The sequence below is a fragment of the Nipponia nippon genome, unplaced genomic scaffold, assembly GCF_047370975.1.
Source record: "Nipponia nippon isolate SJK-2023a ecotype South Korea unplaced genomic scaffold, ASM4737097v1 scaffold_10, whole genome shotgun sequence".
NCBI lineage: Eukaryota > Metazoa > Chordata > Aves > Pelecaniformes > Threskiornithidae > Nipponia > Nipponia nippon.
Window position 1 is genome coordinate 36,108,990 of NW_028262291.1, and position 19,979 is coordinate 36,128,968.

The 19,979-nt window shown below is 33.8% G+C and overlaps 1 protein-coding gene across 1 annotated transcript in view; it reads right to left on the bottom strand.

Annotated features, from left to right (window-relative positions):
• RYR3 (ryanodine receptor 3) overlaps positions 1-19,979 on the bottom strand; it is a 254,392-nt gene that overhangs the window by 185,893 nt on the left and 48,520 nt on the right. The window contains exons 2-3 of the mRNA XM_087746608.1: positions 16,221-16,340; positions 7,366-7,473 (exon numbers count right to left, since the gene is read on the bottom strand). Coding sequence (XP_087602734.1) covers positions 7,366-7,473; positions 16,221-16,340 — 228 coding nt within the window. The remainder of the gene's footprint in view (positions 1-7,365; positions 7,474-16,220; positions 16,341-19,979) is intronic.

A 19,979-nucleotide genomic window follows, 5' to 3' on the forward strand; every position in this document is an offset into this window, starting at 1 on the left:
ACAGCCTTCTTGTTTCAGGTATATTTAGGGGCAATCATTAAATATGAGATTATTTGCCAAAATAGAATGGGGATCGTCTCTAGTATGTTACATATTGCTAAAAAGGACTGCCTTTAAGGGCAGTTCTTTTCCTTGGATTCACGTGGAAGGGACCAAGACAATTAAAGGTAGTTCCAGGAACTCAAATAATGGTTCTACATGTGTAGGCAAATGATTTTGCACTCTATGAACAATACACGAGTTAAATTACCAATTAGGTCAATAGGTTTACAAGCTATGTACAACTTGTGTTCTACAGAATCCCAACTTAGAAGACATCAAGACAAGGAAACTACTACATTCTGTAGCTCAACATATAGAATACTTAATACTAATTCAAAGGATTAAAAATGAAATATTATTTGTCCAAACAGAAGGAATAAAAATCTAAAAGCAATTCAGCAGAGGTCTTTTATTACGACTGCAATGAAATAAAAATCCTACTTCTATTTTTCTAGCTAATAACAAAGACATTAAAAAACAGGGATTTGGGAGCTGGTTACACTGGAACTTAATGCTGTTAACAGACAGTAGAAAATCTTATGTAATTTTATGTAGTAAATTTTATTGAGAAAATTCTCAGAATTATATGGATACTATGTATAATCTCTTTCACAATATGATCCATATAATTATGTAAAATTTCTCAGTACACCCAGTAGCAACCTAAAAAAACCCCAAACTCCTGGATAATGATTTTTGGACCCACATAAAAAATGTGTTAGATTATTGGAAAAAATTGGTGACAAATATTACACAGTTATTGCTGGGCATTCAGAGAACATAGCATATTTTTAGATATCATTATAAAAGTCTGATCAGAAACAATAAATAAAAAAAATCCACAAGCTCCTCCAAAATATGTCGTCCATAAAAAATGGTTTTAACAATATATCCTGCAGGAACTTATCACTGCTTGAGGAAGAAAACCAGAAAAACATCATGTAACAGTGTATATAATACCTCTTTTATAAATTACAACTTTTTTTTAAAATCAACGAGGAAAATCTTAACAGCAAAATCAACTGTAATTACAGACAAGTTGTCAGAAGAAAATTCCACATAGTCAGTTTGTAAGAAATATATGCATACTGAGAAAAAGCAATAAAATACCTCAAGCTGGTTTTTTTACTGAAAGCTTTTAAGTGAATCACTTGTAATTTTAAGGCTGACTCATTAAAAAAAAAAAAAAAAAGCACAACAAAACAACAAAACCCCAAAATCGAATAAGCTATGTTCTTCCTCTAGAAAAATCTGAAACTAACAGCAGGACTCTATTCCAAACTAAATTTAATATGGAAAGCAAACCATTCAATGGAATGACAAGACTGGTGGAACCAATAAAAGATTAAGGTTAATTATATGAGGCCAAATTCTATTCTTAGCAATGCCTTTTTATTGAGAACAGAATGTAAATGAACATTTTAAGATGTGCATTCCTACATTTCACGCTGTCATTTTTATCTACATATATAAAAACTATTAAAAGACAGCATTTTGTATTATTCATCTCAAAACCAGCTTTTTCTGAAATTTAGTTTAGAAATTATTTATTACCATATCAATTTGCTTTCACGGTGCTAAACATAGTGCCTCGTAATACAAAATATTTGACATATGTCTCCAAACAGAATCAGTTAATTTTAACTTAAAAAATAACCCATCCATTTTACCAAGAGCTTGTTGACAGAAGCTAATTAAGAGTCCACCTTCTCTGAACGTAACAAATCCTTGTGGTCCAGAAAAATAGTTTTTTGCGTTATTATTCAGGCTTTCATTTTTTTATTTCATCCTTGCTATTTATGTGAACTGCTGTTTTCCTATTACAATTTCCCCAATGGATGGCACCCAGCTTCAAAATAAATGCAGGGCAGGGTAGTTTTGAGATAAATACGGTACAACAGACTACATGTTCTTTTTTTATTGTCCACTGCCCCCAAAGCAACAGTATGATAATTTTTACTGAAGAGATTATTTGTCCTCTACTGCCAAACCCAAATATAAATATTCATCTATTACTAGTAATCTCAGATTAAATCTTTTGGCTAAGTTTTGGGTGAATATTTTTGAAATACTAAAAATTGTGTTATTGCTTAGGAGCCCTAGAAGTGTTTAAATGAATCTTACTTTCCCTAAGCAAATGGTTTTTTCATCAAGAGTTCCATTTTCTAGAAAGCAATGTAATTGCAAAAATCAAAAATTACACTTTAAACTGGAGAAAACAGTGGAAAACAAGAGGTCAATAACAATGAGGTCTGAAAACCATGTATGCAATGGCTGACATTGCAAGACCGGAGCTTCCCTGAGCTGTGCCATAGGCCAGTTAAAGATCTGGAGTACAGAATAAGCCAGTAGGTAGTGGTTATCCTGCCACTAAGTTACAGAGAAAAATAAAGGTGGTTCTACTTCTCAAAAAGTAAAAATGAAGGAAGAATTTAACACCTGTGAATCAAATAGCAGGACGTGATGAGAAAATGTTAACTGAAATACTGAAGTCTTTCTGAGTACATACAATACACAATCTTTCTACAGCATATGTCTCATCCCCATGCAATCTAAACAAGAAAGATGGCTACAAGAATGACAAATTAATATGGAATTAATACAGTAAGGGATTATAAGACATCAATTTATTTCCCTTTCTCTTTTCAGGTTGACATATTTTTGATATAGAATCCATATTTGTTATTTCACTATCATATTTCTCTCTTAATTTGGAAGATATAAAAAGATAGAAAATATTTAAGGGATTTTGATTTCTAAACTATAATAATAATTATTTATTATATTAAAGGCCAAAATTTGTATCCGATAATTTCATGGTTATATCATTTAGTCTATACGCTATTTAGATGCTTTCCCAATTTCGTACAAAAGAGTTAATTCCTGAAATGTGTTCAAGTTGTACAAAGTTACTCTATTTTGCTATTTATGCTTATGTATCGCTTACTACCATAGCTTAATTTTAATACTGTACTATGAAAGAAATTTTAAAAATAGTAAATAAAATAATAAATCATTGGTTTCATGCATATGAAACAACAACCGGATGGAGACCTACTGGGTGACTATCACTGAAGTTTTGAGTATTAAATGTATGAATCTGCAACAATTCTCTCAACACATAAGAAAATTTCTCATTAGAAATTACTTTATTCCACCATGTACACTATGCAAACAGCGTTCACAATGTATACAATATCTTAGGGCATTTTAAGACACTTTCTGTAGTTTATCCTAAACTACACTCCTATAGACTCATGGCCACTATCCATTGATTATAATACAACATAGAATCATGGAATCATTTAGGTTGGAAAAGACGCTTAAGATCATCAAGTCCAACAGTCAACCTAGCACTGCCAAGTCCACCACTAAACCACGTCCCTAAGCACTACATCTACACACCTTTTCAATACCTCCAGGGATGGCGACTCAATCACTTCCCTGGGCAGCCTGTTCCAGTGCCTGGCAACCCTTTCAGTGAAGAAGTTTTTCCTAATATCCAATTTAAACCTCCCCTGGTGCAACTTGAGGTTATTTCCTCTCATCCTATCGCTTGTTACTAGGGAGAAGAGGCCAACCCCCACCTCGCTACAACCTCCGTTCAGGTAGCTGTAGAGAGCAACAAGGTCTCCCCTCAGCCTCCTTTCCTCCAGACTAAACAACCCCAGCTCCCTCAGCCGCTCCTCATAAGACTTGCGCTCTAGACCCTTCACCAGCTTCATTGCCCTTCTTTGGGCACGCTCCTGCACCTCAGTGTCTTTCTTGTAGTGAGGCGCTCAAAACTGAACACAGTATTCCAGGTGCAGCCTCACCAGTCATGAGTATGCCGTGATTTTAGCCTGCTGAACTGCCCCTACCTTAGAGGATTGAAAGAGCATAAAACATACAGTAAGAATGCTCCCTCTATGCATACAGTACATACATTTCTATATGAATATGGTTTACATACGTTGGTGCTACATGTCCTGAATACATATATCCTAATTGAACTGATATGATTTCCACACATAAAGCACAACAGAAACAAGCTTACAGAGAAAAAAAAAATATTCTTTAATAGAGTGAAAGGTAGGTAATGAAGACGGCATTATAAAATTGCGAAAGCATGCAACTGTGAAGTTTCACTCTTTCTTGTCAATCACTCTTAAATAGCAACCTTCTCTTACTTTTTTTAAATTTAAATTCTGCAGCCACATTATTCAGATAAAAAGAAATCGTAGTTTTGAGTCATTTAATATTTACTGATCTGCATGAAATCATGAGGAATTTTAATCCAGAAGCATTCTAAACATCTTTATAATTTTATATAACTGAGAAGCCATCTTGAAAGGTGTGATTTCTTTCTTCAGAAATAAGACACTCCACAGCTCACCCTGAATGCTTGCAGCAATTAATTAATTTAAAAAAAGCAAGTTCCATCATCAGTGTTAGTTTCTTTGGGATGATATAAAGCTTTGGCAAATTGTTTGAATTCAAATGAAAATTTTATAAATTAAGATATATATTTGACCAACTTTACTTTTATCTTTTTGAAAAATAAAAATGTTTTCAAAAACAATTTTTTTTCCTTCCTTATTACCTAGAGTATACAGACCATTAAAAGTTTCAATAAGCAATCATTGCACAGCCAGTCATAGCTAGTTACACTTACATTTCCTGCAAAAAAGATGACTCACTGTTGAGTAACAAATGCTTAAGTAGCACTTTGATTCATCTGATTTACAAATAGATAAAATTGAAAAGTGTTTTAAAATGGTGAATTATTGCACAACAATGAAGAGATTGCAGAATGAATGGCAATTTATAATTCAACAGAAGAAATATCAAAAAGTTTTTCTATAGCCATTTTCATCTTTAGAAAAATAATACGCATTTTGAATGTATCACTTCTGCAGAGATAGATATGACATTCAAAACACTAGCCTCAAGTAAATAAAACATGCTTTTGATTCTCCCTTCTAGGATATTTACTTAAATCATAAAATTCCCCTCCTCCCACACATTTTCTTTTCTAGGATTGTACTAAAAAAGGAAGAAAACACTAAAACTGCATGCACAGTATATGAATCCCAGAAAGAAATAAAAAAACCCCTCTCATCATGAAACAAATTCAGCATAAATTTATATTTCACAAAAAAAATTAGTGTAATGTTATCTTTAAGTAAATTTCTTTAGATAATACTGAGATTACTTGTATTTTTATGTTTTGTTTCTTCCTCAGACATCCATTTTTCCTTTTACTTAATGTGACAGAGTCTTAACTCTGTGTGTAAGTACAATAAAAGAAAAATTACAACTCAAAGAAAATATGAGTTTTCTCGTTCTACATAAAATAAAAATGCAAACTGACAGACTATCTAGCTCTGCAGATTATTTGCATTGTAATTAGTTGCCATTTAGTCTCATAAAATAAGTAAAGCCATAGAGTTTTATCATGCTCTGTTCGTGAGAGAATAAAAGTTAAATTCAATTCAATTCAGCTGAAATTGGAGAGTTAGGGTCAAAGCAATCAAATTAAGATAAGTCTTCCACCCAGGCTTCTGGACTATGCTGGGAAATCAGTTAAAGCACAGCATCATAGAAGATAATAGCAAGCTGATCTGATCAGGCAGCAAAGATCTGAGAGGTATGGTAAACATCAATTCACTGAGGTTGCACACAACAAATTCAAGTTTAGTCAGCTTTAAGAGACATACATGCAACTACTACCAAATGTAACTCTAAGTGAGAGTGAAATGCAGAAGATTTTTATTTACACAAGTTTTGTGGTTTTCAGGGTGCCAGAATTTAATTACAGAATCTGTCATAACAAATAAACACTGTAAAGTCTTATTTAATATTTGTTTGTTAATAATACTTCACCCCATACATTAAGAAGTGGCATTTCCAGTTTTTTTCACATTTCAGTTGTTCACCAAATAGAAGAAAACAATAAAGGTGATGTCACATTTTATTTTAAATTCCTAAAACTTATACACATGCATATAACAGAGCAGCAGCCAAGCGAGTGGAGACCGTAGGTCAATTTCATTTACTTTCAGAGTACAAGCTCTACCTAAGTACATAGAACTAGACAATTTACCTAAATTACCTACTTACAAGTGATTCACAGATGCAACAGCAAGTGTAACTTCTAAAATTTCCAGAAGTATTAGTGCGTAGATGAGAGGTAAGTCTGTCTCATCTCAACAACTAGCAATGAGGTTCAGCTGATCATTGAAAAATGATTGTTGTTCATGCAGATGGTTGAAAATACAGGCAAATCTGTATCTGGGGCTTGGATTAGGCTTAATTTTTACTTATAACAGCATCACCTTTTGCCAAACAAATAGCTTAGAAGTTCTATGAAAAATACAGTTCTTAAATAACTTTGTCAATAATAAATAATGTATAATAAAGTACAGGGTATTTTTTGGCATCCTGATTGCTCCTCTTTCAGTCACTCTTAATATATCTTAGATTTGAAGTGATAATTCAATTGAAACTTTAGTAATATGAAATGCAAGCATAGTTACAACGTTTCGCTTGACTGCAAAGTCACTTTACACTATACTGTAAGCATTCCACTAAGTATGCTTGTGCTAATATAGTAAAAGATTAAGAAATGCAAAGAAGAGAATTCTGAAATAACTATTTCTATCCAACAGTTCTTGCTTGTTACTACTGATTAAATAACTTGAAATTATACTGAAACAGTTTAGTTACACAACTACAAAGAAAAATATTGTATTTTTATATCTGAACTAAAATAGATCTAAATTTGTCACTTTTTTTCATTGAAAGGACTTAATTGCTAGCTACTAGCTTCATGTGAGGATAAATCAAATTAAATCGAAATACCTGAAATACTTTCTTAGCTCAGTGAAATGAGATAGAATATTTACATGATGAGAAAATCATTTTGCTTTCCCCATTAATAAATAGCACTATAATACAATAGTGCTTTTATGGCAATGATTTATGTTTCAGACAAAACCTATTTCATATACTCTCCTCAGGTTCATAAAAGCCAGACTCAGTCCAAGGGTCCTCTTACTCCTTTTTCAGTATCCAGTTCTGGACTGATGGTAATAAATGATCTCTGAAGATGATGTTTCTGTTTTTTGTAAATCTTTCAAAAGACTAACTGCACCTGCTCCTCAATGCTAAAGAGAAATGAATATGATTATAGTAGTGGAGCAATAACATCCCAGGAAAAGAGGAAAACTGAAGAATCTGCTATGGCATGAGGCCCCTCTCCCAGAAAATCCTGGAGCAAGGAAAGACATGAGAACAATCCACATTCAGAAATTCAGTATTCTTTGATGTCAATTTACTTACCCCTTCACTAGCATTATCTCCTGTGTTGGCCAGCATTTCTTGAAGGGCTCTGACAGATAGGGACTGTTCAAGGACGAAATTACAGATGCAAAGGTCCGGAGGAACATACTGTAAAAACAAATTAAACAGTGTAAGAACAGATCAGCAAAGCAGGTGAAACAGGATGAAAAGTGTGTTTGAACACACATGTATTTTAACTTTAAAAATCCATACTTAATGTTTACTAATTTGTTTTTGAGATACATGCTATTTCCCTGTATGAAAATAATATAAATCCATTCTTCATAACTTGTCAGTGCAGTAACTACTTTTCCTAGAGCTGTATTAGTCACAGTAAAATGAAACATCTTCAGGTTCAAAAGCAAAAGGTTCTTTTCTATGTATTATTGCTTTCCTGTCTTTTAGAATGACACCATGAACATCGTATTTGTTCTCTAACATCATTGACAAAACAGAAGAGAAGGTATATGATCTTATTTGATGTATAACATTGAAGCTCCGAACGTATTTATAGCCGTCACTAAATGGCAAAGATTCAGAATCTTGTGATATAATAATATGAACTATTTTAGGAGATCTTCTCAACTGTTGGATCAATATGTCTGCTAGTTTTGAAATATGAAAATTACATTCACTTCAAGAACAGCAGACTTTTTTCAATTTATTGGCATTGATGTGTCCAAGGAAAGACGTGTCCAAGAAAAAAAGTCTCAAGGGGAATCATCAATATATATATGTGACAGGAAAGTACAAAGTACAAAGAGGACAAGAGGAAATTGACAGGAATTGAAATACAGGAAATTCTGTTTAAATGTGAGGAAAAAAAAACTTTTTTACTGCGAGCATGGTAAACACTGGAACAGGTTGCCCAGAGAGGTTGTGGAGTCTCCATCCTTGGAGATATTCAAACCCTGACTGGATGGTGTCCTGAGCAATCTGCTCTGGCTGAACCTACTCTGAGCAGAGGTGTTGGACTTGATGATCTCCGCAGGTCCTTTCCAACCTCAACGATTCAGTATTCTGTGACTTATGACATAGATCATGGCTATGAATGAGCTTTAAAGTGGATATACACTCCTTTTTCTTTTTTAAATCAGTGTGACAGAATAAAATACTTGATAATGCTGAGTTTTAAGGTGGTGAAAAGGGAAATAGTACAATTAAGAGATTTCTAAACTTGCTGAAGTAAAGTCTTTATAGCAAGCTAATCAAGTACAGTCTTCGAGTTGCCACCTTTTGATCTCTACTATAGACTGATTTTTTTTTTTTTTTTTGGTGTTTTCAAACAGATTTTGGAAAAGACATTTAGGCCAAAGACTTGACATTGAAATTGCATACATTAGAGATACATATATAATTGTTACATATATTATTGAGGTAAAGTGAAGTCCTGCATCTTTCTTATGTGACTAAATAATTTTAAATAGTAAGTAGTTCATTAATTTCATTAACTCTAAGAGGAACAATTTAAACTGTAATACTTGTCGTCACTCATCTCCACTATGGGGTACTATTTTTTTTAGCATTCATTACACACGCACACACAACATACCCTGTTATATAAACTCATACTATACATATATATGTGTGTGTGCATGTGTATGTAGCATCCATATACATGCACACATGCACACAGACTGTAATTGGAAGTTTACTCTTTAATAGGTTATATTCAAGGCCTCTCATATAACCAGAAACAGAAAGATAACGCCATTTCTCAGAGAAATGAATTACAAACGAAATTAGGTTAGATTTTTGTGTCTCTTATTTGTTAGAAAAGTCTGGAAAGACTTATTTAGAATATTTTATTGCTATGAACATAAAAACCTATACAACATTAAGTAGTCTCTACTTCCCAATGAACCAGACAGGTAAACAAAACCTCTGAGTAATACTTCACCCATTACTTTACTGCCTTTAATTGCACCTAGCAAGTAAATAAGCCACATCATTACTAAAAAAAAACCCAAAACAAACAAAAAAAAACTGAAACAAAACCCCCAGATATTTTTCTGTTGTCATCCTGTGGCAGCTTTCAGATTATGCAGCATCCATTTTATTAAGATGTTTTGAGTATGTATTAAACCATGCTGCCCTTGAAGTACATTTGAATTTTAAAAAAAGAAACAAAAACTATCTTTATAACGTCTTTCTATTTGCAAGATGGAACTTAAATTCAGAAACTGAACTGGAATTTTTTTCTGGGAAAAATTTACATAGCTGGTAATACGGTTTTAATCAGCATAAGACTACCTCTGGCACTTAATCTCACTCCAAACTGAATATGGCATAATCAGTATGATCCAATACCTACCAACTGAACAAAGGAACTCCCATCTGTTTCGCTGGCCACTGGTCTTGTGCAACATAGGCTGCATTTTGATCTGAAAATTGTTGCAGCCATTTACTTTAGTGCTGTATTAATGAAAGACACACTCTAAACAATGTACTCCTAGTCACAGTTTGTACAAAATGTACATCTTAGGTTAACGCAATTAATTTTTCACTTCTTATTCTTTTTCATAACTTACGGAACATTCAGTTTTATTTAAAAATATTGACACTGAGAATTACGAAATTAATGATTTTTCCACCCATGACCTTGAGCAGCTAACTCCCCTTTCAAACTTGCAGTGTTACACAATAAGCTAAAACATACATGGCATCACATACCCCACTTCTGTGGTTGGATGGCAAGAAATTCTTTTTTACATTCCACTGACCTGAGAAATACCAGCGAAAGTTAATTTATGTGGATGGTATATGACCTAAGTAGCAACTGACCTCCTTAATTAATCTAGACTGCTTCCTTTCTTCCAAAAAAAAAAAATTAAAACTTATTAAAAAATTAACTATGGAGTCTGTCAAGGCTCATTTGTTTTCTGGTCTTTTTGCAAATGCTACTGTTTCGTAAGTTTGATATTCAACAATCTCTGTGTGGCAGACCATTTTACACTCCTAATAACTACACAGCTAAAAAGGGTCTAATAAAATCTCGACCACCTGCTAATCTATGCTTTTTCCCCCCAACTCTGAGCAATGTTGTATTGTAATGGAATTCCACAAAAAAAAAAAAAAGAAGTGCCAATAAGGGATGTTCAGTGAAACAAGAATACTGAGAGGTGAGAGCTACAGGGAGAAGATGGGGAAATATTCATGTCAGGAATCTTAATGCTGAAATGAAAAACAAAATCTGTTCAGGTACTATGATAAGGTTTTAGAAATCTGCTGTAAAGTAACAATAAACATAGGTATTTATCACCCTTCTGGCTATAGAAGTTGGAATGTACATACAGAAGCAATACAACATCATTTTCAAGAATCATGAATAAAGGAAAAAATTCAAGTGGAGAATAAAGTATTTTATTTTACAGGCATTTAAAGATATGGTCAGCAAGCATGACTGTAAGTGAATTTGTGTAGCAGAATAAGTAGACTGGTAAGACATACAATAAAAGAAAGCAGGAATTTGGAATAAGTAGTTCTTCAAAGTCAGTTAGAGTTTTTGGGAGTTCTTCCAGCACACCTCTGCGCAGTTTTGTCCATACATATAGGAAGGTAAACAAAAAGACAAATTTAATGTAGGAAACATACACAAATTTGCGAAGTAAATCTGAAGAAACAATTGACAGTTCTACCCTGAGAACTGCTCTTCTTATAAGAAGAAAACGTTTATTCCTGAGATTATTTCCAAATAGGTCTTTCATGTGGAGTTACCAGTTTTCCATTAACACACTCATAACACTGAATATATCTAATTTTTCTGAATGAGGTGTTAAGATAAATAAAACTAGCTACTGAACTGGAAATGTTCAATAGATCTGTAAAAAACTTGAGTCTTAAAATAACTCTGTCTTCTCACAGAAATGAATCGGAGACCAGGTCAAATTACTTTATTTTCATCGAAATTGATTTCTGGAGGAAGAGCAGAGAGCAGGTGAAGTATATCAATAGGTCAAAGCTGATAGGAGAGGTGACATGAAGAAAAAGATACCAGCTACATAGTAGCTAGAGAGGAGTGACACAAGCAGTTAGAGAAAAACTGAAGACCTACAGAAATGAAAAGGGGCCACGCTTTGTAATAAATTAAAAAAAAAAAAAAAAATCTATCAGTATGTAGGATTCCTCTCTCAAACAGCTCAAAATACTTTATAGAAAATACAGAATAGAACAGCAAGCCACCATTTTCACAGACTTCTGACTGACCATAGATACACTTATCTTATTTTTCCATTTAAAAGGGAGACAACGGAGAAAAATTTTCTCCTGTAAGGTACACTGTGATTTACTGATAAAACATAGTATTTTCACAATTTGTTATTATTTATTAACATTGTAAAGGTATGTGCATACCTAATTATCAGTAGTGAAGGATTGCTACCCATCCTAAGCCAGCCAATAACACACACCAGTCTAATTTTCACTTGTAGTTTCTTAGAATAGACAGCAAAATGCAGCAAGACAAAAAATAAGGCCACAAGAATAACCACTGGTAAGGCCACACTTGGAGTACTTTGCCCAGATCTGGGCTCCTCAGTACAAAAGCAATATGAAGTTACTGAAGGGAGTCCAGTAAAGGGCCACTAAGAGGATTAAGGGTCTCTCATAAGAGGAAGAGATGAGATGATGATCATTGTGTATCACTGAAGCGATGGTACAAAGAGGATGGAGCCAGACTCTTCTCAGTGGTGCCCAGTGACAGGACAAGAGGCAATGAGCACATACTGAAACACAGAAGGGTCCATCTGAACATCAGGAAACACTTTTTCACTGTGAGGGTGCCTGAGCACTGGCACAGGTTGCCCAGAGAGGTTGTGGAGTCTCCCTCCTTGGAGATATTCAAAAGCCATCTGGACATAGTCCTGGGCAACCTGTTCTAGCTGGCCTTGCTTGAGCAGGGGGGTTGGGCAAGATGACCTCCAGAGGTCCCTTCCAACCTCAGCCATTCTGTGATTCTGTGAAGAGTAAACTGCAATGAAGTTTCTAACACCAGGCTTCTACATACAACCCCAAGGTGGATAACAGATTGACTCAATGCACATAGTTAATGCTGGCTGAAACATTCTTAACAAGCACATTCTGATGAATAGAGCTTCATATCAAAAGATTCCAAGGAAATATTTTCTACATCAAAGAGACACAGCCAGGCAAGTACAAAGTGGCAGTGGAGGGAGCACTGAGATAAGTTTTATGCTGAAGTTTAAATTTGTTTCTCTTCAGTTTTATGCCTATTTTGTCAGCTTACTATTATTTCCATATGCAATAATTACTATTTATTATAAAAATAATAGCTGTGCAAATAGCTGTAGGGCAGTTTCAACCGTTTTATATATAATTATGGTAAGTTTGTGCTGGGTTGCATAGGGGGAAATGGAGGCCCATAAAATAGCTAATAGGAAAACCCAGCTCCCACATTATGCTTTGAATGCAATTCAGTCTTCTGGATTCCTCCAGGCACTATCATAACATTAAATTCTTGCAGGTGATATGCTTACTAACCAAATCTTTCCCACAGCTTCTGGTCTGCAGTGTGAAAAACAGACATAAGCTGGTACAGGTTACTGATTTACTAGGTTTACTTTTACCAGACCTGTAAACTATTATGTTCTGTCATTAGAACAAAAATCTCAATTCATTACAATTCCCTTCAGGCATTTAAGTTTACTTGACAATTTTGCTACTAAAACAGATGCTAGTACATTGCAATTACTTTTGAAGTGTATTTTTCTTAGGTATTGGTAGAAGTTAGCCTTGCTGCACTAGACTATCAGCTTTGAAATACATCATCTTTTAAAGTATCGCTTTAAAAACAAGGAAAACAGCAGTGAAGTAATATAATTAGATCACGTCGTTCAACAATTCTGCTATGTCTTTTTTAGTATAAAAATGTAATTTTTTAACCTCTAGGTAATGAAATTTTTCCCCTTACATTTTAAATATCAGACATTATTTAGGCAAACATCTGATAATTCAAAAAGGAGCCATATAGATAGGAGGAACATAATTTCATACTGCTGAATTAATGCAAAAGTGCTTTTAAAAAGTGTATTTAAAATCCAGTCACCATAATATAAATTATTAGTGAACCAACACTGTAATAGCTTTACTAACAAATTGTAGAGAAATAACATGCAAGTTGCTTATGAATTTATAGTAAAATTTGAACAGAAGTATCTCATAATTGTTATTCCCTTCAGCATGTCACAAAAATTACCAAAACAGCTAATGCCCAACCATAGAAATTTCATTTCTTTCCTCTTTAAGTTTCTAAGATATTTTTTTTTAAGAAATATACTTTCTCTTTCCTTGCCTCCCTTTCCTTTTAGCTACTTCTGTCTTCTGACTTTTACTACAACTCAGATTAAAAAATTAATCATGAAGTTACACCTTTTTATTCTGGAATTAACAGATACACTGAATTTTTTTCCTGTCTATCTTCTAGTAAAGTGGTCAGTCGAAGAAGAGAAGGTAGTAGAAGGTATCACTGTGATTTTCTGCTCTGGACTTCTGTTGATAAACATGCCTTGAACTTTCTATAATGCAATTTCTTAATACACAGAAGAATGCTGGCTTCTTTATAAAGTAATTTCCAGGGATAAGGAAGGGATAAGGAATCCATCTCAGGTAAATAGTACCATTTTAACAGGGAAGACAGTCTTCTGCTGTCTAAAATAAAAGGCCTTCTGTTATCAACGTTCCCATTTTAGAAGCTTATGGGCAGTGTCCATACTTTCCTTTTTTAAACTGAACAGACTGTGTCCTCCTCCAATCATGATTCTCATAGCACTTCCTGGAGCAATCTCCATTTTATCGACTTTCTTATGAATTTGAATGCTATGACTGTACTCTGTATTCCAGCAGCATTGCCACAGAGGTAATAAAAAAAAACCCAAATTTGCAGAGATAGTATAACTTCCCATCTCCTGTGAAGTTTCTTTTGATTATACCTCTAAAGACTATGCTAGATTCCCTTGAGCACATCATCACTCCGGGAACTTATGACTGTGTAACATCCACCATGACCTTCATATTCCTTACAGGTGACAAGAATAGTTTCCCATTTTGTAAGCATATTTACACGGTCAGTTATTAGACTTTACAACGGCAGCACTGAAACAGACCTCTACTTTCTATCAATATACAAGGCACTGCAGATCGTCCTGTGTGTGACATGACTTGATCAATTGCCAGTTCCCCAAAGTTTTTATCATCTGAAAAAACTGCATATGTTGATTTAAATAATGTCTTAATTGATAAAAATACTCAACAGCATAGCAGTGAGAACAGAACCCTATAGGATTTGATTAGAAACACATCTATTCAATAACTACTTTTTAATCCACTGGATGTGTGCCATTTTGGTTTTCTCTTATTTTATAGCCAAAATTTTGTCCAAATGTAAAGGAAAGTAAGTGTCATTGCTAAGGGTTGTTGGTAAGTACTGTACTCTCTGATCATCCAGATCAACCTTCTACACTTCTTATTTTTCCAACAGATGTATTTACACGCCTCTTTCCAAAATTCTTCACTGTTCTCAGTGATGAGAGACCAGCAGTTCAGAAAGCTCCTCAGTAAGCTCTTTTAAAGCAGTTACCTACAAGTTTTCTGAACCTCTTAATTTTAACAAACTTCAGAAGCTTCTGTATTATTATCTGCTACTAAGACACTTAGGAAATGTAAAGTAGATCTATGGCATTCTACAATAATGCATACCATTCTTGCTTTTCTTATAATAAGATGAGCAACATGCTGTCTTACAGATTAAGATGGTCAATAGATAGACCACACTGCAGTTGAGCTGTTGATTAATAAAAAATTCCCAATCACTGTGGAATATTTTAAGACAATAGTTGAAAATACATACGTGAAAACTAACTGCTTTTACTTAAGCATGTGAAAAGATTATTGGTGATTTGTAAAGGACACCGGAGATAAATTATCTGACTGAACTCTTGGAATGCAAAGAAATGCAAATTTAGAAGCAGCATAATTTTTCACCTTAGAGATGAACAAGGACCTCTCATACTGCATATATAAACACTGTGGATGTAACATGGTCGTAATACCTAGACTAAAAATAGGACCACATACCAACGTTTCAAGAGAAAAAATACAAAGACCCGACTAAAAAAAATCACGGGAGAAATAAATTATCAGGAAGAAGAGAAAAGAAATAAATACACAAAACAAAGAAAAAGAAAATTATGAAGAGAGAACAAATAAGAGAGGGAGGAGGTCCTCCTCCGTTTGCCTTTATTTTTAACATTCTGCTATAGTACAGGTCTAAAGTTTCATCTCTTCTCTCCTTTCTCCTCTCAAGCTCCTCTTACTACTCTATTTTCTTTTATTTTTTCTTCACAGCTCTTCAGCTTTGTTTTTACATTTGCCACTTGTTATCTTTAAAACTTTTCAATTAGTTAATAATTCTGTTCCCTGTACTCTCAACTTTCTGATTAATCAACACAGTTAGAAGCAACACTTAACACCAATAACTAGCAGGTGACAATGCTTCTAAAATTATCAGTCCAGCATATCAAGATATTTGAACCTACAGCAGTAATAGGAATAAGTTTTTCAGTGAACTTAAATCTTAATAACAGCCTGAAGACTTAATCTTGAAAATAGGAAGTATTTCAGTTACAGGAATTATTTTAGATAGTGAAATAGTGGCTTTTGACTGTTAACAGGTATGCCTCAAAGTATATTTAGAATCTCATGTTGCAGTCACAGAAAGAAAAGCTTATAAAAGGTGCATCTTGCATCACATTAAAGAAACCGTGATTAAATGTATTCCGATAATAAGTAGGTTAACATTCATTGATCAGTTACACCAGTTGAGAGTACTGACGTCTTACTTTAGCTTCTGATGTTGGTTCCAAAAAGCACAGGCGATTCCCAAGTCCCTCAGCTGCCAAGCAAAACTTCCTTTGTTCTTTGTGAATACTGGCAACACACTGAAGTACTACTTCGTCATCCTGTCACAAAACAAGGTAGGAAAGAAAAAGTAAATATTTGGAAGTTACATACACATTATAATGCTAAGAAATCCTGGAACATGGAATCTGTTGAAAATGAACACATTATACTCCTATAACTGATATCATGTACATATGCAGAGGTTCTTTTGATACGTATGTCAACAGATTTTACGTATGGATTTATATTCAAGACTATATCAAAGTGACAAAGACTACATACTGTCTCCAGGGCTTTCACAAGTGTTGTGTCCTTCTGTTGCTTTAGCAGTGGCTTGCTATGGTGCCATAAAAACCGGTAAGTACACTGTTACTCGGTTTTACTCAGTAAAACATGTTCAATGTTTACAGTAAAAACCTGTTACTGTGATTTTGCAAAGAACAGTAACCTAAATATAAACAAATTTATTTTTTTAGCACAGTAAAACATCAACACAAGTCCTCTAAATGCACAATCATAACTTTTAAGGTCTCGTTTAATTTAGAAACCTCTGAGTACAACCAAAGATCCAAGAAGCACTTTTCAAGTGACAGTTCAAATAAGTTGTAAGAACTTGCTCCTCAAAAGACACTTTCCAAGAACAAGAACACTCTGGAAAAGTGACATGAAATATCCCTATTGTTTAGTTATCCTAATTATTCTAAAAGGTCTTTTACAAATTGTTACATAATGCAATGCCAAAGACACACTTACAAAGTGCCAAGCCCTTATTCACCTCTTAACATGTGATATAAGCTGATATAAGCGAGCCAAAACAGATTATTTTTAGTGTTCAACTGTGCCAAAGGTATATACAAAATTAAAAATAATTTTATTTTCCAAAACTTGTCCACTAACCAAGAAAAACACCACTTGCAGACTAGCACATAGAAGAACTTATTTTTATACAGGTATGTAACTGTTCACCAAAAGACACTGCCTTAGAAGTTTTTAAGGGGGCGGAAACTGACAAAACACGAGCGATATGATATGTCAGTGTCCCATCCAGCTATGAAGTTATACTGGTGTCAATTATTATTGTCAAAGCAGATACACAACAGCCGCCTGTACTGAACTCAGAGATCACTTGAACAATTATGTTCTAAAAGCAGCACTGCTTTTTCCAGTCCCCTTATCCAACTGCAATACTATGAATAATACTTGAAATAAAAGCTGGGAGTGACAAAGTGATTTTCGCCAAAGGAATTAAGTGACGCGCCCTTTAAAATGGGAATTCAAAAGCAGGTTTTTCACTTGTGTGATTTTGCAAGGGTGTGGAAGTTATATGGCTTTCTTTTAGGTGACACTTCACTGCCTACTTACTACTACTAAAACGGACAGTTATTATATTTCAGTCTAATCAGCAGTTACAGTGTTTTCCTTATGCAGCTTGCATAACAATCAATAGCATTTTTAACAGCACCGAATGGGCATTCAAGAAATTTTTATAAACAATTCTAAGATGTATAGTCAAGTAGGAGGTAGGCAGAATTAGGTAATTAATGCCAAACAAATTCATTTTCTTTTTCCCCTGATGCTTTTGCTTCCATTTCTGTAAAACGCTCTCTGAAATTCTCAGCTTTCAAACTCATTAGTAAAACCATTTCTGCTTTTTCAACTTTGGTGTAATAAGTTGCAAATCATAAACAATACAATTAAGCACTCGTTACTACATCCCTCTGTTCGAGAATTTTTAAAAATTGGCATCAGAAGCATATCTATTTGCAGGGAAAAGTCAGAACATGTATAAGATAAAAAGAAAGATATTTAAAATATTTTTCATCTGCTGATTCCTTTATCAATCTTTGAACATACATATTTCAGAGATTTAAAAAGAATAAAATACTAAAACATTAATTTATAAATACCAAGATTTAGAATAAAATTGAGATTTGCCACTTAGCTTGCACTTATCAGTGGATTATGTTAAATTACTTATATATAGCTGAAATTGTATTTATTCTCCCTAGTACATTAAAGTATTCATCATTCCACAGAGGCATATATATAGTACCTATTGTAATTCATAGTTTTCTAAAAAATAAAATTATGTCTTCAGACAACATACATAAAAACTTAGTTAAAATGAGAATTACACAAATAAATGAACTTTTTTCTTTTTAAATCCATCCACATAAAAAAGCAAGAGTTTCTACCATAATGAAATGAATATTTAAATTTTTTAGAATTGAAAAAATAAGCATTTATTCTTAGAATTTACACTGGTATCACAAAGTCTTTATCAATCATTAAATGCCATAACCCCAAAACATAAACAGTGATAATGTCTTAAGTAAGGACTGTACGCAGCATTGAACATCAATGGTTTACATTATTGCCCTAAATTTCCAACGTACCTTTTCATTTGTGCTACAATGTTTAACAAACTATTTATTTGCTACATAGGATGAACAACTTTAATAGTGTTTCCAAAAAGTGGCAATAATAGTGTATTTCAGAATGTTTTGGAGCAGAGTTTTAAAGGGTTTATCATTCAGGTGCAGGTGGACTGGAATTAGCAGAATCTATATAATCTGCAAATAAGACAATGACTGCTGTTAGGATGACCCAGTATTATAGCGTACTTACTGAAGTAAGATCATTGTAGTTGAGGTCTGAAATTGCTTTTCTGGCCTGAAGAAGCTAATAGAAATGAGTTTTATGGAGTTGTTATCCTATAATGAAATTGCAGACCATGTCTCAGCAGTATCATGTTTTCTTGAGTCTTCTGTCACACAAATTCTGGTATTCTAGAACTTTTTTCCTGGTAAACTCATTTTCTTCTTCCATTAGTTTTTAAATATACATGGTGCCAGAGCCATTTAACCTTGATTTTCACTTCTCTTATACAGAATTTCATCCATTTACTTCAATATACCTTTTTCAGTAAGACAAGGAGAAGCCTGCATGCCCAATGAGATGCGAAGACTCATTCGATGAGCAGTGATGAGTTGTTAGTTAAGTTATATACAGCCAATTCTCAAAGATAACCAAAAGCAAAGCAAAAGAAAAAAAACACCCACACAACTTCCTTGAGATCCAGTTTGTCAACCAAGAATTTAAATGCAGTCTTTCTCATCTAGCAGCTCTTACTTCCATGTTTAGAAATTTAATTTTAGAAATTTAATTTGTTCTAGTCCTTTTAGTTTGGTGGGGTTTTTTGGGTTTTTTTGTTGGTTTTTTTTTTAATAAAACAGGCCTAGAGTACATGGAATCACAGGCTGGAAAGGACCTCTGAAAGCAATGATCCAACACCTCACTAGAGAAGGGCTAATTTAGATCAAGTTTCTCAGGTAATCTAATGTGCTTAATTTAAGAAAAAAGTCCACTTCAAAGTTCTGATCAGCTTGAAGTATTGTTACAGATTCACACCTCTCCACCATATGTTACACCTCTTCAGATCAAAACTGTAACATGCAACAGTCATATCACGGTTCTCTAAATTTTTCAAGGTTTTGCTTCAGTGAGCAATCGGGGGATTAATTTCAGGTTGATCAAAAAACTTCTATGATTTACTGAGCACACGGAAAAATAATACATTTGCATACCACTAGGCCTCACACAAGAAAATGCCTTCAGCATTGTTGCTCAAAAAGTACACACATTCTAAGTGTCAATTACTAATAACTGGTTTCCACCAGTAGTATCATCAATAATTA